The following is a 25812-nucleotide window of genomic DNA, read 5'->3' as shown; positions in this document are numbered from 1 at the left end:
AATTTCTCTAAGATCACTGTTCCCATGATCTTTTCTAAATTGTTATTCATGTATTTACTTTGAACCTATTTTAGCATTCTAGTTTGTTTATAGTTCCTATATTGAAAAGATCTTCTCTAACATTGCATTTTTTGGTTCTCTTCCCTCCTACCATTGTTTTTTTTTTTTTTTTTTTTTTTTTGACTTTTCCTTATTTGGCTTCTCTTTCCCCTTCTGTTTACTAATCTCTTTCCTGAATGTAAGCATCTCCCCAGGGTAAAACTTTCACCTCTTTCTCATTCTCAAAACTCTCACTTAGCAGCCCTGTAGTGTCAGTTATAGCTACATTCAACTCCTCAAACTTATTAGCCCTAACCTGCCACTAAAGCACCAGTATGTCTTGTAACAGCATATTAACATTCATCTCCTGGATGTTCCACCTTATCTTCACTCCTGAAGCTTATTCTTTCTATACCCCCACATCCAGTCAGTTATCAACACTACCAATTCTCTTTCAGTAATATCTTACATATTTATACTTAAACACTGAATCCTGCTGCCATTAGCTGCCACTATTCTAGTTGGTCTTCATTTCCTCTACCTTGGACACAGAAAATGTACACCTAAAACATTTCACTGTTTCCCATCTTCCTCCCGTCTTTCCTCTTTCTTTTAGTACAAACAAAGCAAAGTTTATTTACAGACAGAATAAAATTTTGGACAGCCCGGGAGAGGTCCTGGTGCAGGGGGAGTCCTTTGAAAGAGCTAATGTCCTCATACTTGTTTCTTACAACTGAACCTAGACTACTCTCATTCACCTTCTGGATAGAAATCCTATGTTGCTCTGATATTTCTACTCAGTCTCTCTCACTTCAGCTCAGATGTCTTGTTTTTTTCCTCTGAAGGTCTGGCATAGATCATCTCTTTTGGGTTTATGATAGATTAACCTTTTTCAGTGTCTCTTATTTCCTTTCTATTTATTCTTTCTAATCCAAAAATGAAGCTTATCTCTAAAAGACAGATTAAGTTATTTTCAGAAAATTGGTCCTTCTTGGCTAATATTAATTAAGCTTAGATTAATTATCCTTACTTGCTATTATAAATTCTCTGAGGTCATTTCTCTGGAGAGCCATCCTAGGAATATTAGGCATTGAGAAAGATAAATCCACATACTGAGATTTCTACCATCTCTAGTCTTTCTCCAGAATCTCCTTTCCATCCTTTATAGTTCATGTTAGCATATAACACATTAAAGTCACAGAGATAAACTGTGTAACTTCCAAGTTTGCTTCCAGTACTAACATCCTACTTATAAGGAAAATACTAATAACTATGTTTATATATTGTAGTGTGTCATATTTCTCATATTTCACTGCATTTATATACAGCCTTACTGAAACTCTTCACTCTTCTGCTTTCTATTTGCTATTCAGATTTCTCAGACAATAGCAAAACAGGAAGTCCCTGCCAACTAAGTGGTTTTTATTCATGTACAGTTTGTTTTAAGTTCCTGGCTACTTTCTTAACTTTGGTAATTTATCCATAAGGAAAATAAGGGAGACTGCAGTTAACCCAAATGTTCAAGTGACCAACCTGAAACTGAGAGCCTTTTATCATTAAGTTTTCCAGTGCTTAGAGATTAGAGAATTGCTTTGTATTAGCCATTCCTTTATCTGTTTACTTGGAATTCTTTCTTGATCCCTATCAATTTCTAGAGCCAAAGATTCCTTGAGAAAAATACTTCAGGTCAAAGTATCCTATTCTTCTGGGTCTACTGATTTAAGACATTATCAGTTGCTACAAATCCATCCTGGTCTTGACATATTTGTAGAAGAGCATGAATGTTCTGGGGGTGGGGGGTGAAGAGGGTAGGAGGGCAGAGATAGGCAAACTGAGAAAGGAGCTTGAAGGGGGTACCCATTACCTTCAACACTATGAAGAGTTGCTCTCTCTTTTTTAGTCACTTTACTTCATTCCCTGTCATTTCTATTTGTCTTTTCTCAGGTAGTTCTTTTACCTCCATCCTTTCTTCTTCCCATTCCCTTTATTCTGGCACTAGGAATAGCATGAACTGTGCCCTGGGTGTATTATTCAAATCCCTGTGCTCTGGGCATATTATTCAAATCTTTGTTTATAAACTGACATTTCATTTTCTCAACAGGACAATCATCTACCTCTCCCTGGTGTATGTACTTGGCCATGTGATCAAATCATTGGGTGCCTTACCAATACTGGGGGGATATATGCTACACACGTGAGTAAAATCATACAGTAAACTGAATTTTCTTATATTTGACAGGCCTCATGCATTTATCTATTTTCTTACTAGAAATATCCCTTTATTTTTTAACTTACTAGTTTACTCCCAAACTGGCTAAAAGAAAATTTATGACCAGTTTAAATTTTCCTCCTTTAACCCAAGCTCATTTCTTTTTTACCTATTGCAGAACTTATTCTTCAACTGATTCAAAGTGGATTCTTTTTGACCACTGTGAATAAAGTTGCCATGAATGTTTCTGTAATAGTTAAAACAATTTTTACTGTTCCATTTTACTTTATATTGTTTTGATAATGTAGCTTAGTATGGTATCATTAAGCTAGGGATTACAGTAAACAATTACTATTTCAGTCTACTTAGACTATTTTATAACTTCAGGTGGAATGGAGAACCACAGAGATTCTATAACCCACCCCTTTCTGTTGTAATTGTTTTAGAGGTTTATTAGACCTATATCTATTAGGTTGGATTCAGGCTGCAAGTTCTGACCAGATCTATGGGTGATAATTCCAGTGTCCATGCAGCAATATCAGACCTGTCCTGAATGAACACTACCATCAGCAGGCTGCACCTTGGGCTGTGGTTTACCCTGGTTAGCTTCAGTAGACAATTTAGGATAAGATCCATGCACAACTTAAAGATTTCTCCCGGAGTTCATAAATAATTTCCTGCGTTCACTTTCCCTAGATTCTGCCTCTTTATGATTTCTCAGATACCCCATGTTCCAAGGGTGTCCACTTTTCATTCCCCCATGTCACAAAGTTGAGACTTTATTTGCCCAACTGTGCCACCCACTGGGCAAAAGAATGAGGGAGTACAGAACAAAAAAGGGGAGAGAGCTATTTCATCCACTTAACTCTGAGCTTTAGAAAACCAATTTCCTGCCTCTCAAGCCACAACAGAGAGGGGTGTCCTGAAGTTCTCTGTCTGTGGCAATGCCATGGCAGGTTCTGACTGTATTGATCCAGGCTGTAAGGTACTAGGAAAATAACTGTTTGATAGTACTTTGAGTTATGTTTCTCCCCTCCCCAATCTACCATTTTCTTTCAAAGTTCTCATATAGTTGATTTACACATTCTGTTTATGTAGGTGCATACAGTGGAAAAGATAGGGTGGGGTATGTTTTTTCCACTGGAACCAGAATTCCTTTATCCACTTTGTCTTTCAAACATTTGTTGACCCTGTACACATCCATCAACAGGTGCTCTCTTTGTCTTTGTGAGCTTATATTTTTAAAGTCCTTTGTAATTTTAGTACAGTCTTAAGAGAGATGATCAAATACCCTTCATGAAGTCTACTAACAATTGCTTTATGCCAGCTTTGTCTACTGTTTTCATCAGTGTGAGTGTTGTCCCATTATTTCCATTTCAAGCTCCTAGTTTTGTAGGATTTTTTTTTTTGGTTTAGATTTATTTGATTGTTAGATTTTTTTGATGTTTTAATAACAAAAGGATCCATTAGAAAAGGCTGCATCTCTAGTCCACACCCCAGCTCATGTATGCATAAATAAATAAATCATATTTAAAAAGGGGGGGAGTGTGAATTTTAGAAGAATTGATTGGAAGTCTGGTGTTTGTTTTTTCAGATTTCTAGTTTGAAATAGAGCTTATGTCTAATTTTAGACACATAAATGTTAAAGAAAGCATTTAGACTTCCCCCATTTTATGAACCAAATAAAAATATTTTTATTCGCTCATAATATAAGAATAAAAATACTTATGTTTGCATAGTGTGTTTATGACAACTTTTTTTAGATACGATAATTGTAGGTTTCAAGGCCTTTCATGTTTCCCTATATATTTCAATAATTTTTGTTCAATTTCTTTGAAAAGTATTTTGATGGTAATTGCTTTAAATTTATATATCACATTAGACAAGACAGTCATTTTGAATATATTGATTCTCCTTACCTATTAGCATATGATTCATTTCCATTTCCTTCTGTCACTAAATCCTTAATAATGTCTTGGAGTTCTTGCATAAATCCTTCAGCGCAATAGTTAGCTTAATTCTGAGGTAGTGATTCTTTGAGGTAATTGTAAATGGAATTGTTTTCTTGATTTCTTTTTCTTCTTCTTTGTTATTTGTGTAAAAAATGCTATTTTTTTGTATGTTAATTTTATAGCCTGCCAATTTGCTATATTCATTTCTAATAGCTTTTTGGCGACTTCTTCAAAATTTTCCATATATAATATAACATGATCTGCAAGTAGTGATAGTTTTACTTCCTTTCTGATTTGTATTTTTGTTTGGCTAGAATATCTAATACTAAGTAGGGTCACCACCAATAGTGATGACAGTGGTTACCCTCGTCTTATTCCTGATTTAAAAGGAAAGCGTTGGTTTTTCACTATGATGTATTATATTGGATATTGGTTTGTTTGTCTCATAAGTGAATGTTGAATCTTACCAAATGTTTTCTCTGCATCCATGTGATTTTTATCTTTACTTAGTTAATACGATATATTACATTGATTGATTTGTATATACTAAACTATCCTTGCATCCCTGGAATAAATCTCACATAACCATGATATATAATCCTTGAATTTAGTTTGATAGTATGTTGCTGAAGACTTTCCCATAAGTGTTCATCAGGGACATGGGTCTATAGTTTTCTTGTCCTATTTTTGTCTGGTCTCAGTATTAAGGTAATGTTGACGTCATAAAAGATTTAGAGAGCATTCCTTCCTTTAGTATTTTTAAAAACAATTTGAACAATATGGACATTTGTCCATCTCTGAAGGTTTGATAAAATTCATTTGTAAAACTGTCTGGTTATGGGCTTTGTTTTTGGGGAAGATTTTTACTGCTGTTTCAATTTCTGTGGTTGTGATTGGTTTGTTCAATTCTTCTATTTCTTCCTGTAACTTAGTCTTGGTAAATTATACTGATTAGAAATTTGTCCATTTCTTCAAGATTATCAAATTTACTGTGTTTAGTGATTCAATATTTTGAAATTTCTGTGTTATCTGTGATAATTTCTACTTTTCTGATTATGTGTATTAATGTTTTCTTTCTTCTTTGATAGCCTAGAATGAAGTTTATCTATTTTGTTTATCTTCTCAATGTGCCAACTCTTAGGTTCATTGATTCTTTGTATAGTCTTTTAATCCACTTTATTTCTGCTCTTATTTACATTATTTTCTTTTTTCTACTAACTTAAAAAAAAGATTTCATTTATTTATTCACACAAAAACTGGAGTACAAGGGGTGAGAGTATTCACCAGAGACAAAGTAAGGAACAGAACAGGTGGATTGACTGAAATCCACTGCTGAAAGGAGCAACGGGTGACAGGAGAGGTCTGCTGTGCCATGTGGGCCACCTCCCTGGCTGGGGATCCAACTTATGCTGTGCTGGCTGTGGATAGCTTCATAGTGCGACGCTTTAACCTCTTGCACCCCAAAAAGGCCCCCTTCTACTAATTTTGTGTCTTGTTTTACCTTCATTTTCACATTGCCTTAGGTGTACTCCCTGATTGTTTATTGGGGATTTTTCTTGTTTCTTAATATGTGCCTGGATTGCAATTATCTTCCCTCTTACACCTGCTTTTGTTGCAGTCCTTTGATCTGATATCTTCATTTTTCTTACTCTGAAGGCATTTTTTAATTTCTGTTTTAATTTCTTTTTTATCCAATAGATGTTAAGTAGTATACTGTTTTATCTCCATGTATCTATATTTTTTCTTGTTTTATTTTTTAATAGTTGTTTCTATCATTATAACAGTACTCAGAGAAAGTACCTGGTATAATTTCAACCTTTGTAGTTGCAGTGACAATCAACTTGTTTCCTATCATATGGTCTAGTCTTGAAAATGTTCCATGAGCACTTGACAAAAAATAGATATCTGCAGATATCTATTAAACCTATTTGGTCTCATTTTTCATCTAAGGCTATTGTTTCTTCATTTATTCTTGGTCTTGCTGATATGTCCATAGTTTTAAAGTCCCCTAGTGTTATTGATATTGTCAGTGTCTCCATTTAGCTCTATTAATAATTGTCTTAAGTACTTGGGTGCTTCATCATTCAGTGCACATAGATGTGCATGTCATTTCTTTCTGTTTTATTCTCTTTTTTAATTGGAGTTCTTTTTTATATAAGTATAGGTATTCCTGACATTTTTGATAAGCATTTGTTTGTAAGATTGTTTTCCAGCTTTTAACGATAAGTCAGTGCTTATTTTTATTGCTTCTTGTAAACAAAAAAAAGGTTGGACTTAGTTTTGAAATCCATTCAGTCATTCGATAGCTTTATTTTCAGGTAATTATTAAAACATGTACTTATTGACACGTTGTTATTTTTTAAGTTTGTCTTCTTTTGATTTTTTTCACATTCCTTTATGTTTTGTTTAGTTTTGATTTCTGGTCTATCATTTACTTCTTTTTTTGTTTGAAGGTTATACTGAGGTTAGTATATAATGAATTGTTTATGTGATCTGTGAATATTCTGGTGTCTAGCTGGTCCTAAAAGGCCACATTTTTGCTCGATTCCTCCTTTGCCATGTATACATGTTTTCCTCCTGTACTTCTAATTAAATTTTTTTCATTTGTGTTTAGTATCAGTGTGGTTAGTATCCTCACCTCTCCATTTCAGAGTCCTGTCATTGGTTGGCCTGAGTCTAATAGCTTTGGGGACAGGTGGTATCAAACCCTGTGTGGCAGCTTTTGGTGGAGACCAGTTTGAAGAAAAACATGTAAGATACCTATTATTTCTGTATTGTCAAAATTTTTTAAAAAACATTAAAAGAGATAACTGGAGAATGACTATTTGCCAGAACTGAAATAAGCCATTGTTCAGATCGTATCTGGGAGCTGTGATCAGTGAGGTGTACTGGTAATTAATGGAAAAAATGAAATGCCCAAAGGAAAGTAACCAGTGTGGTAGATGGACTAAAGACACATCTTATGAAGAAAAGTTGAGGGGAATTAAGGTACTTAACCTGTATAAGATAAAAATTAAAGAGAGTATAATAACTTTCTGTAGATGGCAATAATTAAACATGGGACCAGAGAGTGACAACTATAGTAAGTTAGCTTTTTGCTTAGTGGAAGGAAAAACTTCAAATTGTCAGAGGTTGAAGTAGTGAGTTGCCTCTCATTTAAAGCATTTAAGAGTAAATGTGATGAGCACTTTGGGAACAGGCGGTGATGGGTAGCATAGTGATAATTTAGCTATCTTTGATATTTTGAAAAGGGGAAATGAAAACTCAGAATAAAATACAATGAATTTCTTAGTTAAAATTTTTCTTACTACTTTCCACTATAAATAGGAAAACAACAGCAACAAACCAAGCAGCATGAGAAAACCCATATGAGAAAGCAAGACAAACAGGCAAGGAAAATAATCTACTTTTAGGTCAGCTAACATTTCTGACTTTCTCTCTTCACTTTCATTTTTCTTTTCTTAATCTGTCAGTATGTGTCTATTCCTTCTTCCAAGCTATTTATCATTATTCTGATCTTTCTCTCTCTGTATATCCTATCTTCCTATGTTTCTCTTACCCTTTAGAACATTTGAGTTAACACACTATGTTCTTTATCTATCCCAAAGGCCATAGACTGTAATTGATTGCTGACACTGGAGAAAAAACAAACTTGGCAAGTGGGACTCTATGCACAATGACTAGTGCAGATAGATGAACAGAATAAGGTAGACCAGAAGAGGAAGTAAGGCAAATTGGAAGAGGAAGCAGGACATACTATAATAGAAAATGGGGAAGAACAGATTGTGCTAAATCATCAGGAAAAGATTTGGGGTGCCAGAACGAACCACAGCAATGCACAGTGAATAAAGCATCAGCAAAATTATTTAAAAGTAATTCATTTGATAACTGTACATGGAATATTCATAGAGATATTTCAGTAATAGGACAAACTCAACTTCAAATTTCCATCAATCCCCTCTAAGCCCATGGACTTCCTTTTATACTCTGGCAAACTTCCTTGCTTGATCAACAGTTAGCTCCATTGTCCTTTATTCTACTCCTCTATACCTATCACACATTCCACACATTACATTATTTAACTCAATCAACAATTCATTTAATTCAGTCAATAAAAGTGTAATGTAATAAATACTGTGTTAGGTACACAGTACCTATAAAGCTTATAGAAATGTGTAAGGTATGATTTCTTCCCTAAAGGAATGCACAATGTCCTGAATGAAGCAGGCATTTAATGCAAAGAAATTAAAGCCAGAATAGAGATATATAGGACATAGTAGTAGTATAGTGTATTTATAATAATTTTTGCCCAAGTAAGGGGGTAAAAAGTTGTTAAAGATGCTTGTACTGGAGTTACAAAGAGGGGTAAATATTTGCTTGGAGTCAGCCTGGTAAGTGTTAAAATATCTAATATGATATACCGATATCATGGGAGGCAATATTTGACTCTACCTCTTAGTATTTACCTCTAGTTGAGTCTGACTATAGGGTGGAGATGAAGTTAGGGGCCACATTGAACTGATGATTTGTCCTGTTTGTTTCAGGCAGAGGAGCGGACTAGATACTTCTCAGTCTTCTACCTCTCCATCAATGCAGGGAGTTTGATTTCTACATTTATCACACCCATGCTGAGAGGTTAGGATCTTTTCGGAGGGGCCCTGTATAAGGCTTAATCTGACCAGCCAAAAATCTGTTCAAGGCTTCCTGTTGTCCATCCTCTCTTGAAAATATGGGGGGGAGGGAAATGTTTTATTTAATCTTGATTTATCCAACCCTCACAAGGAGGATTATGGACTAAGTGATGGGAGGAAAGAAAAAGAAGGGCTATGTTATGACCTAAAAAAACTGAGCTTTCAGAATGAAGTATCAAAGACTCAAGGTTCAAGGTTACTTTTTTTTTTTTTTAGGAGATGTGAAGTGTTTTGGGGAAGACTGCTATGCACTAGCTTTTGGAGTTCCAGGATTGCTTATGGTGATAGCTCTTGGTAAGTGTAGTGTGACAGAGAAGACCAAATCACTAATGTCTGTCATATGTAAAGCATCTTGAAAGTACTTTACACAAACTGTTTCATTCAATCCTCACACTAATCCTATTAGTTAATTGCTATTTAGGGGTTTCCCCTACACATGGCAGATCAAGGAACTGAATGAAGTCAGAGACCTTTTAAAAATGTGCCAAGTAGGAAGTTTTCTGGGGGACTTCAGAAAAGAGTGACCCCTGGACCCCTATAGCACCATTTAAATCAGGATTGTAATATACATCAAGGTTGAGATCTATTGCTCTATGCTATAGTATGTAAGGAAGCAAGAGATAATTAATTCTCTCTCAAACTAGCTTGTTTCATCAAAGAGTTATTTACCTGGTAATTGGAAGACATTTCAAATTCTCTGGGCCTTGTGTTGACCAGATGGGAAGGGAGTAGGGGGTGGAAACAACTCGTAGAAGAGTCCAGTGGATTGTGGTGGAGATTTATTAAAATCTTGGTGGTGAATTGGTATGGCATCATAATTTGAAGAGGTAAGAGATGGTAGACTTAGACTGTGTTGTAAACCAGTTTGCTATAAAAAAAATTATTAAACTAATAAAATAAGTTTCTTAACAGTTACATTTAAAAAGCAGTAAAATGTTGTCTAAGTTTAACTACTCTACCCTGCTCTGCTTGGCTCGCAGGCAGTTTACTGCTGCTGAGCAAAAGGAATAAGAGGAATTGGAACATTCTTGGAAACTGATGTAATTTAGATCGAGTGCTATTCTCTTTACTACTGAGAACCCAGAATGGAAGAGGAAGGAGAATACGTGTGTTGCTTAGCTTACACAGCCCAAGGAGAAACTTGGACATGATTATTTCTAACCATTGACCTGGAAACCTGCTCTCACTCTGAGCCTTTGGGTAACACCCCCTTGGAAGATATCCAGTATCACCACATAAAGAACTCAAGAGAGGAAAAAGGAGCCCAGCAACTCAGTGTTCAGCCTAATCATTTTTTACCAGCAGAGTAGGGTTGGGGTGGTAGTAATGCTCAGCTTCCAATTCCAATTCCAGGGAAATTTGTGTGTTATTGCAGAAGAGCTGGAATAGTATATTCCCTGTTTACTTATTCCTTCAAAGTCAAAATATTTTCCTCATCCATTGATTAGTTTTGTCTCCCTTTCTGGATCACTGCACAATAATGATTTGTACATATTAGCATAATTTTGAAGCTCAAAAGATGATGTAAGTGAATTTTTTTTATTAAAAAGTTTATTTGCACATTTTTTTTTTCATCTCAATTGTAATCCCCACGGGTTTCCCATCACCAAATCACCCCTGTGCCGTAAGTGAAATTTTTTATAAACTAAAAAATATTTGATAACTGTTATCTGTCTTTATTAGTCAGCTTTTTCAAGTTTTCTGGGTACTAAGAAATCACTCAATCCTCTGGCCATTCACTTTAATTTATATTCATTTCTTTTTTAATAGTTCAGCAAACATTTATTTAATAAATCTATCAAGGTTCAGATTTTGTGCTGGGGTTGGGGTCATATCAGTGAATTAGGCTGTTACAGAGTTCACATTTTGAGAAAATATATTTCTCTAACAAGAAGAGGGCAACAGACAAGTAACAAGGCATATACAAAATAATATGATCAGTGTCACAACTTGGAAAGTACTGCAAAAGCCATGAGAACATATAGGAAAGATATCCAACTAAGACTTTGTGGGGCAGAAAAGGTTTACCTAAAGAAATAAGATGAGACCTAAGGATTAACTGATATTAATCAAAGAAGTGAACAGAAATCAGATACTATTGGTATTGATAAGATAAAGAGGTGAAGGGTAGCATGATACATTCATGGATCTTACAGGAATTAAGATAGCCTGGAGTGTAAATAAGAAAATAATGTGGAGAAAATTACAGAAATCAGACAAATAAGGACCTTTCAGGTCATTAAAAAATGGAAACTTCATCAGAAGAACAATGGGGAGCTACAGAGGGATTTTGAACAGAGGAATGAACATTAGCCTTCATTTTTCAATGGTCTATTGACACAACTGTAATGTGGAGAAATAATGGCTTAAGAGTCAGCCAGTATACTTTTTACCTTGTTTACTGAATATTTGTGATTTCATTAATTTTGTGTTCAAGGTGAGTATTCATTCAGCTCACCCCAGAGTTTGATAGGATTAAATTGTGAAGTGAAGGAGAAGGTAAGTTTCCTGAGTAGTGGGTTAAGAACAGGTTTGGGACAATACTAATGAATTTTGTTTTGGACTTGTTACATTTTAAATAACCTTGGAATATCTAATTGTAGTTACCAGTTTTCTAGAAATATAGTGTAGAGCTCAGAACAAAGGTTTGGTCTGTAGATAATAATTTAGAACTATTAATTTATGGGTAGTGTCTAAGCCATGAGAATAGATGAAATAAAGAAAATACCAGGAAAATAAGGTAGAAAGAAGGCAAAGATAGAGGAGCTAAGAACCTTGTTTGTGTGTCGAATGCAGCGGTGTTTGCAATGGGAAGCAAAATATACAAAAAACCACCTCCTGAAGGAAACATAGTGATTCAAGTTGTCAAATGTATCTGGGTAAGTACATAAATTGTTTACCTGCCTTTTTCCAATCAAAGATAAAGAAATGCTAAACTGAACATATAAACTTTCAAACATGGAGATACATTCTTCTCAATTACATTTATTCTACTTTTATACCTTTTAGCAAAGCAAGATTCATCAATCTCCCTCTGTGCCTCAACTGTTTTTAATGTGACTTCTTCCAAAAATATTGGAAAAAAAATATTTTCTGAAAAATAATTTTATATTTTTTGGTAACAGGAAATAAGGATTAATAAAGTTATATCTGAATTATTTTGAAATTCAAAGTCTAGTGAAATCAGAGGGTTGGAGTAAGTCACATAAATTATGTATGTTTAAGGAAAGAACAATGAATTAAAAAAAAAGGCAGGGCCTAGTTTCTTTTTGTCTCTCTACTAATAACTATGTTCTGCCCTAGTGTGCTATTTCCAACCGCTACAAGAACCGTTCCAGAGACATACCAAAACGACAGCACTGGCTAGACTGGGCAGCTGAGAAATACCCAGTAAGTGGGAACTGCAGAAAAATCTCATGCTTCCACAGAGCCTTTCCCAATAGCCAAATTGACTCTCTCCTGTTGCATTTAACCATGTCTTTTAACATTCTTGAAACACTTCAACACTAAGACAGAAAACCTTAATTGTCAATTCAGCCTATTCCTTCTTTCCTTTCCTTGCAGAAGCAGCTTATAATGGATGTGAAGGCACTGACGAGGGTACTATTCCTTTATATCCCATTGCCCATGTTCTGGGCTCTTTTGGATCAGCAGGTAAGAATAGATCTTTTCCAGGCTTCCTTTTCCACTGGCCCCTTTCCTTTCACAGGAAAGATTTCTCAAAATGCCTCTTTCTGCCTCAGGGCTCACGATGGACCTTGCAAGCCACCAAGATGAATGGAAATTTGGTGAGTAAAAGTGATTTTCCACAGAAATCTATTCCTATTGAGGAAAAACTAATTTCTCTGTGCTTTTGCCTCAACATTGACTAAAGACCATAAGGAAGTTGCCTTTAGCATAAAAATACAAGTAGGCAAAAGTAAAGAAATCTGTTCTAGAATAAAAGCTAGATCTTAACTTTAGAAATTAGGAACATAGGGTGGGAAAGGTTTAGCTATATTCAAGGAAATACTGAGAGGATGGCTAATCAAGTGATACAGACTTGGTATAGTGACTGTTTTCTTCCTGCCTGGGACATAGCAGAGACAGGTTTGATTGTTGCTATCGGCTCCATCTCTCAGGCATGGTTGATAGCAGAGGAACTGGAGGTGGGATATTTTATACATAAATGTGGAAAGGATCTGGAAAGTTGTAAGTATTATTCATTCTTCTCCAATCTCCACTTCTTGGCAAACTCAAAATTCCATCTCTGCTCTCAATTGTTCCACTTCCTAGATCAATATATTGGTCTTCCATTGTCTTAATTGTGACAATGTGGACAAGATGGAATGATGTCAGCATTTTATTAACCAGTCTATTTGGAACCTACAAAATATAATTGTATCTGTTCCCGTCTTCTAGTTGTTCAGAAATTACCATGGTTATTCTTTTGTAAACCTCCCCTGCAAAAGGACAAACTTGGAAACACTGTGTGTAGTGGGAATCTTAAACACAATGTCTTGTCCTTCACATTATTATTATCTACAAATGAAGTTGCTGGAATTAATAAAAACACACTGATTCTATTCTCTCTCTAGTTAAGAAAAACACAGTGAGTAAAACAGAAAAATTTCCCTTAGGCCCATCTGCCTTGAGCAAACAAAGCCAGAAGCCATCTCCAGTCTGCCCCATATAACAAACAAGCAAGATAGCAGCCCTGAACCAAAACGTGATGGATTCTTATACTTCTCAACTACTAATTAGTAAAAATGTTAATCTAGGCTTTTTTTTTTGTCTTCAGCCATTATGTAAATTTAATTTGTTATATTTTTGCAGGGTTTTTTTGTGCTTCAACCTGACCAGATGCAGGTAGGAGACTTCTCTATGGTCATCTTGTTCCTCATCTATATATATATCTCTATGTGTAATATTAATATCACCATTCATATTTTATTTTTTCCTTATATACCAAGGAATAGTAAAGAATAAAAATATTCTCTTTAAGCTCCATGCTTCCTTTTTACAGTTTCTCTTAAATAACTTCTGCCTAATTCCAGAAGAATGAGTTTCAAGCTTATAGGAAAAGTACACTGGATTTTATTTTCTTCCTCAGGTCAAGGTGGTATAATGGAAATATTATCAAAACAAGTATAAGACTTTGTAGTATGAGGAATAAAGTCAGGGTCACTATTTATTGTTGACTCCAGTTCTTTTTAGTCCCTGGTTCAACAATTCCTAATTCTTCCCTCTCTCCTTTATTTTTTTTCTCCTGGTCATGACATTTACTCTTGGGATATGGAACTGAAAAGGTAAAGTGAAAATGGAAAGGAAGAGTTTCCAATTTACTCACAGAAAAGTTTCAGGGTGAAATGGGTTCGTTGGGCTATTTGAAGATAAATCTTATGCAAGGAAGATAAAGTATTGTGTGTAAAAGATTGAGAGATGTGGAATCATTCTATACTTACTCTGATGAAAGTGTGTTTGAATATGAGAGTTTGCAAACAAGCAAATAAGGCCACATGTCCACATTCATGATAGAAAACTTATAATTAATCCTTTATATTATGGTATTACAGGTAATAAATCCCTTTCTGGTTCTTATCTTCATCCCATTGTTTGACCTTGTCATTTACCGTCTGATCTCCAAATGTGGCATTAAATTCTCGTAAGTATTCACCATATCTTTGTTGCTCTAAGGTGACTCAATCTTTGCCTACTTTAATAAAGATTCAATGTCAGTACTTTTCTATTTAGTTATGATTTATTTTGGTTTATATCAGACCAAATATAATTTCCTGCTTTTATTTATCCATATTAGAGTAAATATTTAATAATAATGGAGGATACAAATTAGACATAATTAATTTTATTGTAGAAAGTGAAAGTCATTAGTACAGGCTTAAAGCTATGTGATGATGAAGGAGTAAGCCTGAGCCTCGTGGAAAGTAAAAATATTTTCCTAAACCAACTTGTTGCTTCCTTTTTCAATATTGCCTCTTCAAAGAAGTCTCAAATTCATTGATGACAGCTAACCCTATTGTCTCTAGGAAACTAAAGGGGGCCTGGTAAAAGTGGGAGTAGAATTGTTCCTGATTACTGCTCCCCTCATTGGAAATAGAAGTGTTCTTTTCAAACCTTTAAGCATCCTCTATTTCCTGATTTAAACTAATTTTTCTTTTAATGATTACCATATTCATATTTGTCATTTATTCATTCAATGAACAGGTATTAAAACACAAATCTTGCCCTCAAGGAATTTACTGTTCTAAAAGGGATCTAAAACATGTGCATGGAAAATTATTACACATGGTGAAATAGGTTTAAGTGCTCTAGGAAAGAGCAAAGTGCCAGGCAAGTGTAGAGAAGGTAGAATGTCTTTCCTTCTGCTAGGGTCAAGGAAGACAAATGAAAAAGAACATGAGGTAATAATATATAGCACCTTGCACATGGTATCTACTATTTTTGTTATTAAGACTTACTAGACAGAAAAGCCATCATAAACAAGGGAAGAGGTAGGGGATGTGATGCATTACATAGACTAGTCCTATTTGACTCAGTTAAAGGGAAAAAGGAGAATATATGAGTACAAGTGCTAGGAAAACTTGAACTGTAATCATTACCAAATCAGGAAAAGTCTGTAATGGTATTTAGGCTTGGGTGAAGACTGGAATTTTGTCCAAAGTTTACGTGTCATTGTCTCTCCCTTTCCTCCGTAGATCACTTAGGAAGATGGCTGCAGGTATGATCCTAGCATGCCTGGCATTTGCAGTTGCAGCAATTGTAGAGATAAAAATCAATGTGAGTATAATGAGGCCTGAATTCTATGGAAGCAGTACTATAGTTATCTTGCTTGCTTTTCTGACTTACTTAATTTTGATTCTCTGAGACATAGCATAATATTTGTCTTATAGAAGCTGCATGATAGATAATTATGATAAATGAAGAGCTGTAAGGGTAGAGAAACAATGCAAAATGAGGTCCAGCTCCCAACCTACTGATTCAGAGTATATTACCAAAGAATCCTGAACACTAACATTGAAGGCATCTAGCCATTTCTTTGGGAATATAAGTTTATGTGATCTATCAGATAATCAAATGAATACCGATTGGCATTTAAATAACTATGGGAAAGTGACACATGAGGTCACAGCTGATTTAAAAATTATGAAATGTTACTGGATATCAGATACATTGAGCTTGTGTTCCCTTTCCAAAATATTTTCAGTGTTATTCTAAGTCGAATGTTATTCAAAAAAAGAATGTGTCCTGACTAGGTGGGCCAGGCTGTCAGAGATAGGACTGAGATTTGTGTATTCAATGTATTGAAAGGATTGTTTGTTAATGAATGTCACTTGTGTTTTCTGTTCCAAGGAAATGACTCCACCCCAGCCAGGATCCCAAGAGATTTTCCTACAAGTCTTAAATCTAGCAGATGATGAAGTAAAGGTGACAGTGTTGGAAAATGACAACAATGCTCTATTGACAGAGTCCATCAAGTCCTTTCAGGTGAAGTACAGACTTGAATGTATTAGAAAGATATTCACATTATGCACTGTCAGTAGCATAACACAATTGTTAAGAGCATGTATTTGTGAGTCAGACTGTCCTCGTCTGATGCTAGGTTTGCCACTTCCTAGTTTCTAAGACCCTGAACAAGTTACTTTATTTTTAAACTCAGTTTCAACAATCTTTTTAATATTATAAGCTGTTTTAAGGCTAAATATTATATATTTAGCATAATGTAATGTTCAGCATAATGTCTGGGTGATTATAAATTTTCAGTAGGTTGTATTTTGCATTATTCATTCAAACTGCCTCCTAATAATCATCATCTGGATGTTGGAATTGTGTACTGACAGTACTATTACTGTACATACCCTGTAATATTTTATATATTGTATTATTTTTTTTTTATTGAGGTAACAGTTTATAACACTATATGATTCAGAGGGCCCGGTTTGCAGCTCTTTGGAAGATTATATATATTAATAAGAAGTTATATATTATATATTTTTATATAAATTATACAAATATATTATTATATGATTTATTATAATATATTATATATTTATATAATTTATATAAAATATATATTATATATTAAAATTTTATATATAAGGTAACATACATTTATTGTTGAAAATTGGAGACTATATAGAAAGATATGAAAACCACTTATAACTCCATCACTCAGAGATACCAATCACGTTTTGTGTAAAGGTAGAAAAAAATTTTTAAAAATCATTCAGATTCCATATTCTGTTTGGATCTTTCCTTAGGATTAATTGCATCATACATTTTTTCTCATGTCCTTAGATAATATTGGAGTACATGATTTTAATGAACACATAATATTCCATTCAATGTATATATTACTTGTATTAAATATTTCCTTTATAGGTATTCAAGTTTTACTATTATATATAGCCCTAAAGTGAACTTCCTTCTTTTAAATCATTACACATGATTTTAATTATTCCTAAGACATATTCCCAGATGTGGAATTATTAGTTTAGTGGGTGATACTGAAAGAATCTCGTAGTCTGAAGTTACCTAACTAGGATAATATAAGATTGTGATGGTCAAGATGAGCAGGAAGTGAATGTGGCATATTCTTCATTCTACAGAAAATGCCACACTATTCCAAACTCAACCTGAAGGCAAAAAGCCAGGAATTCCACTTCTACCTCGACTATCATAATCTGACTGTCAATACCAACAGTTCTGTGGAAGAGAAGAATTGGTATAGTCTGATCATTCGAGAAGATGGGAAAAATATTTCCAGCATGATGGTAAATTGGGAGGTGGCCTAGGTTCATCAGTATCTTACCATTAACACGCCTATGATCAAAAATTTTGATTATTGGTTCCCTGTTGTCATCTGTAACTGATTTTCACTTTCCTCCATTGTAGGTGAAAGATGAAAACAAAACAACTAATGGGATGACAGCTGTGAGGTCTGGATGTCCAGGAGAGCTCAGGCCATTCTCTTCTTTGGGTCTCTTGGGTCTCTTTTGACCAGTGGGGTTTTAGATGAAGAACCCTTACATTTTACTTATATTAAACTGTATATTCTCCCCTAGGATGTCAGGGGCATGTGTGTCAGAGGAATTTTCACAAATGTGAGGGCAAATAGGATTTCTTTCCCCTGTGATATTCAGAGATGACCCTGAATCTATGTATGCTTTTGTGGTCTGATGCATAGATCCTTTCTTGCTCTCAGGAAAGTAACCAAGATACCTGAGTAAATAATCTTCCCTTCATTATTGTTAAGGGAATATAAATTATTGTTACTTTGTTATAAGTAGTTTTTAATTATAATCCTTTAGAGGTATAATGGTATATAATATACCTGGTTTCAAAAGACTTTGTATTAAATTTGGGTAAATTTATGGTAAAGGTTTTCCCATGCAGTCTGGGAAAGTAACAAAGATGAAGCACTGAAGAGGTCAGCAGGAATCTGACATTAAATATACAGATACAAATGCCTTTGACCTTCAAAATTAGGTGGTTGCTCTTGACAATAGCATTTGAGGGAGAACTTTTTAAAAATTTTAAAAACATATTCATTATGTAATCAAGAGAGAGAACTTTAAGAAAGAGAACTTTTAATGAGAAATTTGAATTTTACTTTAGGGTAGAATAGTCATAATACTTTGATATACTGCAGAGGAAAAATAAAAAACTCACAAGAGGTAAGACAACAGTGAGGATAAACTTCCCTAGGTCAGATAGCAATAGGACCATCCGGTTGTATAAAATAATGCAATTTTAGGTTGACCTAAAATTTATGAATCGACATGAAGGATTCTGGAAGGAACTGCCCTTCTTATCACCTAGTTCAAAGACCAAAGCAAAGCAAATTATTTATGAGGGTAAAATACCACCTTTATGTAAATACTGGTGTGTGTGTGTAATTTCTTAGTGGAATCTCCATGGGTGGATCCCACCATTACAAGAGGGAAAAATGGAGCTTACCTAAGATACATTAGTGAGGTAACTCAGACTGCCATGACAGAGTCCTCAGCGATCAGGTGAGGATGAGGCAGATGAAAGTTATCACCTCAGGATAGAGAAGATTAGGGATAGCTAGACTCTTGATTATTTCTTAAATGTGAGTTAATTCACCTAGTTAAACAATATACATGATATACCTTTTATGTGCCAGCCACTAATCTAGGCACTGGGGATAAAATGGTAAGCAGAACAAAAACACTGCTACCCTTTTAGAGGTGTCTCTGTTTAGGATTGCTTGTCTTATCTGTAACAATGTCTCCATCTTTAGGTTTGTAAACACTTTGCATGAAGAAGTCAACATCTCCCTGGGTAGAAGTATCTTCTTCAGTGTTGGTGAAGACTATGGTGTGTCTGCTTACAGAACTGTGCAAAGTGGAGAGTAAGAACAATATCCTAGTGGACATTTACTTTTATCAACAACCTTTAAAAAACACTTTTCTATGCATATTGGTGGAGGACTCAAGACAGATGTATGTTGGCTAATTTTGAGTATATCCAGTTTCCTGCTCTTTTTCCAGGCTTCAGGCCTTCCCTCTGTCTCACCTTTGTCTGCACAGATATATTGAGATTATTATAGCAGTGAAGGCCATAGTGTGTAGGTAACAAAGCCATCTTGGAGAGGCTGTTGTTTAGCATTGACTCTCAACTTCTACTCTTTGGCACCTCCTATTGGCTCATCATTACTTGAGCATATTCTTTCAGGTTCATTGTTTCACAGTTCACTCGGTGTTCACTATTCCACTAATTCATAAGACTCACAAAAGAAAACTTCATAATTCTTAGGTTAGAAGACTTAGGACCCGAACCCAACAAAAGTAGGTGATTTATGACTATTTTTTCAGGTTTACAGTTTTTTTTAAAAAGAAAAAAAAAAAAAAACCTTATTCAAATAAGGGACAGAAAAACCAGATAGGATATTGCTTACTCTTTGTGGGAAGTATATAGCAATGTAGGTCTATATTCAAGAAACAAGTTCAAATAAACTATCCAACCTTACAACTGAAGGTACTAGAAAAATAACAAATTAAACCAAAGTGTAGTAGGAGGAAGAAAATAACAAGTATTAGAGCAGGGGTAAATAAAATAGAAATAAAAAAAGACAGTACAAAAGGTCATTTAAGCCACAGCTGGTCCTTTGGAAAGATAAACAAAATAGACAAACCTCTAGTTAAGCTCACTAAAAAAGAGAGAGAGCGAGAAACACTAATGAATTGAATCAGAAATGAGAGTGAAATTACAACAAATGTCATGAAAATATTGTGAATCATAAGAGACTGTGAACATTTTTATGCCAACATTGGAATATCTCAAAGAAATGGAAAGATTCTTAGACTAATACAATCTTCTAAGAACAAATCGGGAAAAAATAGAAAATTTAAAGACCGATTACAAGTAAGAAAATTGAAACAGCAATCAAAAGTCTTTCCAAAACTAAACGCCAGGACCATGTGACTTCACCAGGGAGTTCTACCAAACTTCCAGAAATTAATAAATACCTATCCTTCCTAAACTCTTCCAAAAAATTAAAGAAGAGGGAATGCTTCCAAATATAATGTATGAAACCGACATTACCTTGATATCAAAAGCAGAAAAGGATATCACAATGAAACTAAAAAACAATTTCTCTGATGAACAGATACAAAAATCCTCAACAAAGTCTTAGAAAACCAAATTTAACAATCATCAAAAGGGTCATATACTATCAAATAAAATTTTAAAAGACAATCAAGCTAAAAAAGAAAATTATTCACTCTTAGAGATGCCTCTCTTCAAAAAGAAATAGTAACTTCAATGCTTGATTCATCAGTAGTAAAATGAGATCACTCTTTCCCTTGGAGATAGTGTTTTTCTAAACTGTGATCTTCATTCTAAACTAAAGTTTTCCTATTCCAGTTACCGTTCAGTGCCTTGTAGGACAGAAGATAAGAACTTTTCACTGAACTTGGGTCTACTAGACTTTGATGTATCATATGTGTTCATTATTATTAATGTAAGTAGCCTACTTTATCCTTCCATCGTCCTGTATATCTACATGTATATCTAATTTTGACTATTATAGATAATGTTGTTATGAATATCCATTCCAAAATTTTATGTTTTGACTTTCCCTTGAGTTTATAAGTAGGAGGCTTTTCCACCAATACTGTATGAGGGTTATAATTTCTTCACATCCTTTTCTGTTTTTTTAATTATAGTCATTCTAGGTATAAAATGATATCTCACTGAGGTTTTGATTTGTATTTTCCTGGTGGCTACTGATGTTGAGGGGTTTTTTTTCATGTATTTCTAGGCCATTTGGTAACTGCTTTGGGTCAGACACAAGCTTTACAAATTTTTTTTATATTCAATAAATTGCCTTTTTAACTTCCTTATGGTGGCCCTTGAAGCACATTTTTAATTTTTATGATGTTCAAGTTATCTATTTTTCTTTTGACATCAAAAACATAGGTACCCTTTAGATGGAGCTTGTGCTGTCTAGTTAATAATAGTCCCATTCAACCTGCTGTACTTTATTTAATTACCTGGTTGTGAGTATTTAAGTATGTGACCTTGACTTAGAAGTTTAGATCATGGTCTTTTCTTAAACTGAGAAAACCCAAACATAAGAGCAAGTATTGTTAACAGTATTAACTAAAGCAAAATTTACCTTAGTAAGACAAATCTGATATCCCTTCATCTCAGAGTATCAGGGATGTTTGGACACCAAGAATGTTTTACTTTAATGGCTTTGGACCTTAGTATTTTTATCTCACTATAACAAGATATTATACCTACACTTAATAGTGGTTTTACTCGGGTCTATTAAATTTGAAAATTTTATTTTTTGTATAGAATAAACTATATTCTATATAAAACAGTACCAACCAAGCTAATAACCAACATATAGTAAAACTAGTTTTTGACCAAAAACTTATAAAAATCATATATATTTGGTAACATTGATAACAAAAAAATTGACCTTGAAATTTTTTGACCATATTTGACAGAAAAATTAAATCTTATTGACAAAATCTGAGTATGTACATTTTGAGTAAAAAAAATGGGCAGTAAATAAAATTTGAAACATCAGCTGGTATTTGATAAGAAATTTAAAAAATTGACCAATAAAATGCTCATTTAAGGGATACCAAGAAAATAATTTATTCAAATAAAGGTAAGTTTTGCAAAATTAAAATTTTAATGTTTAAAAAACAGTTTAATTGTACTGACTGACATAGAAATTTGGACAAGGGTTTGAACTTTTCTCCAGTATATGCTTTCTGAAAATTAATTGTTTGTATAATTCAAATGCCATTTTATATTTTAAATGTTAGTCAGGATCAAAATACCCAATAGATCTAATAGGGAGACTTTAAACTACAGTATTGAAATGTTCCTAAGGACTTTGTAAAAAAAAATCAAAACATATATATCTGATCTACTGAGGCTTGGCAAGTGAGTGCAATATTACCAAAAGGAAATTTCAAAACCAGAAATTGACAAGCCAATTTCTTCTTTCCCTCACTTAGAAAACCAATCAGGGTCCTCAGGCCTGGAGAATGGAAGACATTCCACCCAATAAAATATCCATCGCATGGCAGCTACCACAGTATGCCCTGGTTACAGCTGCCGAGGTCATGTTCTCTGTCACAGGACTTGAGTTTTCTTATTCTCAGGTAGGATTCTGAAAGTGGAAAGTAAAGGTGGAATTTGCTCAGAGGATGGTGAGTTTTAATTCTGGCATTCCTTTAAGTCAATCTGAAACCCTGGTCAGTTCCTCCATATATTTTGGCCCTTGATTCCTTATATATGAACAGAGAGTCATCTTGACTCCTAGAATCATGGCAATGCAGCCACGAAGGAATACTTACAGAATAAGAGGAAGGAATGTAATGGTCAGTTCCTCCATATATTTTGGCCCTTGATTCCTTATATATGAACAGAGAGTCATCTTGACTCCTAGAATCATGGCAATGCAGCCAGGAAGGAATACTTACAGAATAAGAGGAAGGAATGTAGAGTCAAACTATCTATGTTCAAATTCTGTCTGTACATCCAGTTGTGTAACCCTGAACAAGAGAATTACCATCCCTTTGATGCTATTTTTTTTTCATGTATGAAATAAGAATTCCAATAGGACTTATCTCTTAGGGTTGTAATGGAGATTATATCACATAATGAATTAAAATATTCAATTAATAACTCTAGCTTATTATTGTTATCATTATTATCACCCCCTGAATTAATATGTTACCTGAATTTAATGGGGGAAGTTTGGATCTGTAAGCTTTTGTGGGTGGATAGATGCTTGGGACATGAATGTGGTGTGAGGAGTTCTCTGCTCACAAACTTGTATCTTCTCTAGGCTCCTACTAGCATGAAGTCTGTCCTCCAGGCAGCCTGGTTGTTGACAGTTGCATTTGGGAACATCATTGTGCTTATCGTGGCGCAGTTCAGTGGCCTGGTGCAGGTATGGTTCTGAGGAAGCCTTCTGTCTACCCAAGAAGTTCCTCCAACTCTGAGCTGCTGCCACATTACTCTGCCTCCCACATTCTCCTCTCAGTGCTGTGATATGAGATGTGATAGATGAATAGACATTTTCAGGAAAACAGATGTGTAAGAGGCACGAGTAGCCACCATAGACCTCCGTGAAGAGGCCTTTGGACACAGGCTTCTAGCAAACTTCTGCCTAAACTGGTGACCCTGGGTCAATTTAGTCCCCATTTCTCATCTTAAGAAGATCTCTTACTTCTCCATATCTTATCTTGTATTTCTTTCTTTCTGCAGTGGGCTGAATTCATTTTGTTTTCCTGCCTCTTGCTGGTGGTCTGCCTGATCTTCTCCATCATGGCCTACTACTATGTTCCGACAAAGCCACAGGATATGCAGCGGCTAGCAGAGAAGCCGATTCCACATATCCAAGGGAACATGATCAACCTGGAAACTAAGAACACAAAGCTCTAGTGTCTCTTTGGGCTCTCCCTGCAGTTCCTGGCTGTGGCCTTGGCCAACACCATTCTTCAAGAGTCTTTTTTTCCTATTGATTAAGGTAGAGTAGTAGCATCCTATCTGAGCTCATCCCTTTACTTTTCTCCCATTATAGAGGCAGTTTTAACATTGAGTTTTCCAGGATATCAAAGAGCAAGCCTCCTGAGACTCTATCAGTGAAGTTAGTAAACCTTGTGTAGCATTGCTGGAGCTGGGCAGTGGTCTCTAGATGGCCATGAAAAGCACAAAGGTAAACAGGATGTTAGTTTCGTAGATTTTCAAAATTAATATTGGAATTTCTTTACCTGTCATTTAGAACCAATGACTCCATTTTATGAGGTGCTGATATATGGGTAAAATTGCAGAATAACAGAAAATTAATATTGCAAGTTTTTTCCTAAGCAATAGATTCAAATTAGTCACAAGGACCTTGAAAACTGGTATGTCTAGTATAATCTGATCTAGATACCAACTTGCCAAATATCCAAGTTTAATAAGGCCCTAGTACATTTTTCAGCACATATGATAGGAGACAGAATTTTATTAACACATAGGAGAAGATATATGTTTTTCTGTTAGCTACATTTTAACTACTAACCCAAATGCTCCTTTCTTAGCATGATAGATCTTTGGAAGCCAAGATAAAGACACTAAACATGGTCTAGAAAAACAACAGGTTTAAATTGTGGAAAATCTGATTAGTCATTCTACTGTGCACATTCCTATTAAGGAATACAGTGTTTCAGCCCTGGCTATGCCCTCCCAAACACACTTGCATACACACTAATTACAATTTCCCAATCCTGCCTTCTCAATATTGTTAGCCACTTTTAAAAATTATTACATCATGTCTCATTCAACCAATATTTAATAACAATATCTTTATGAATCCAGCTTCCTTTTTTTATGTTACTCTTTTTAGTCCTGAAGTAGTGCCTCTATTTTGATATTTTTTAATCCCTGCTTTCCTTTTCCAAATGACTTTACCATGTCATTTTTTCATTTAGGCCTGAAAATTCCTTGTTTGTTCAAAACTTTATATTAATGCTCTAGTTTTGAGCTTCTAAAATGTGGTGCTTATTGGAGGGGCAGAATTCCACAAGGAGCCTACAGGGGGTGATACTGTAGCACATGAGAAAATATTTGTTTCTTTGTTGGTGAAAGATGTTGAGAAACTTCACCTTGTACATAGTGAATGAACAATGGCCAGACCTGGGAAAATCATTACTTTCCAGTGTGTTAATGGGGAAAAAGTTCACAGCCATGGCTCATGATTTTGTTTCAATAGTATCATCTATGAGATTCATCCATGTTGAATCTCAAATTGGTAAGCTAACAACTAAGGAAAGTTGTGCATTTCCCAAGTGTAATATACTTTAGCTTAAGTGACTATGGTTTGTTTAAAAAATACAAAAGTAACAGCAACAGCAGTACTCTTGAAAATCTGAGCATACTCCTTCAGAAGATATTCTCTGCATTTTTGAGCAGCTTAACTCACTATGTTCTTAGGAAATTTTCTTTCAAGAAATGGTAACAGTGCTCTGTGAATAGAAGTTTCTATGGATAAATAAATTTTGGGAATGAGGCATCTTATATTCTTTTCTTAATACTTCATGCTAAAGATCCTGAGAAATCCCTCAATGAAGACAATAGACACTTTCTTTAGCCCCACATGGATAGTGTTCTGAAAACCACTGGTTGGGAAAAACTGAAATGGGAAAGTCTTCCTTATATGGAACTAAAATCTTCCTCTTGGAAATATCTACAATTGGTTCTTTATTTTATAGCTAAGAGAATAACCCCCTCTTGCTTGTGGTAAACTTTTTGCTATCCACAGAATGCTTTCATGTTACTTTTCCAATCAAGCTCTTCCCCAGCAAATACATTTTCATCAAGCTATATTCTCAGTTCCTTTAATGATACCTCACAGAGTATAGTCCCACTCAATTTTTGTGCC

General features: G+C 34.7%; 1 protein-coding gene across 2 annotated transcripts in view; it reads left to right on the top strand.

Annotated features, from left to right (window-relative positions):
* Window positions 1-25568, top strand: part of SLC15A2 (solute carrier family 15 (oligopeptide transporter), member 2) — a 31042-nt gene extending 5474 nt beyond the window's left edge. Inside the window, exons 4-22 of one of the 2 annotated variants that reach the window (XM_004675168.2) lie at window positions 2141-2233; window positions 6852-6951; window positions 8745-8835; window positions 9108-9185; window positions 11688-11770; window positions 12195-12281; window positions 12456-12545; window positions 12635-12679; window positions 13707-13739; window positions 14447-14535; window positions 15587-15668; window positions 16242-16376; window positions 17498-17662; window positions 17784-17827; window positions 19156-19266; window positions 20781-20877; window positions 22397-22543; window positions 23233-23337; window positions 23655-25568. In XM_004675168.2, the coding sequence (XP_004675225.2) occupies window positions 2141-2233; window positions 6852-6951; window positions 8745-8835; window positions 9108-9185; window positions 11688-11770; window positions 12195-12281; window positions 12456-12545; window positions 12635-12679; window positions 13707-13739; window positions 14447-14535; window positions 15587-15668; window positions 16242-16376; window positions 17498-17662; window positions 17784-17827; window positions 19156-19266; window positions 20781-20877; window positions 22397-22543; window positions 23233-23337; window positions 23655-23831 (1852 nt within the window). In that variant the 3' untranslated portion in view covers window positions 23832-25568. The remainder of the gene's footprint in view (window positions 1-2140; window positions 2234-6851; window positions 6952-8744; window positions 8836-9107; window positions 9186-11687; window positions 11771-12194; window positions 12282-12455; window positions 12546-12634; window positions 12680-13706; window positions 13740-14446; window positions 14536-15586; window positions 15669-16241; window positions 16377-17497; window positions 17663-17783; window positions 17828-19155; window positions 19267-20780; window positions 20878-22396; window positions 22544-23232; window positions 23338-23654) is intronic. The other variant, XM_004675169.2, reaches the window with a different exon arrangement.
* Window positions 25569-25812: the final 244 nt, after the last annotated feature.

Source organism: Condylura cristata, unplaced genomic scaffold (assembly GCF_000260355.1).
Source record: "Condylura cristata isolate star-nosed mole 26May11 unplaced genomic scaffold, ConCri1.0 scaffold00003, whole genome shotgun sequence".
Taxonomy (NCBI): Eukaryota; Metazoa; Chordata; class Mammalia; order Eulipotyphla; family Talpidae; genus Condylura; species Condylura cristata.
This window is presented reverse-complemented; position numbering and strand designations above follow the sequence as displayed.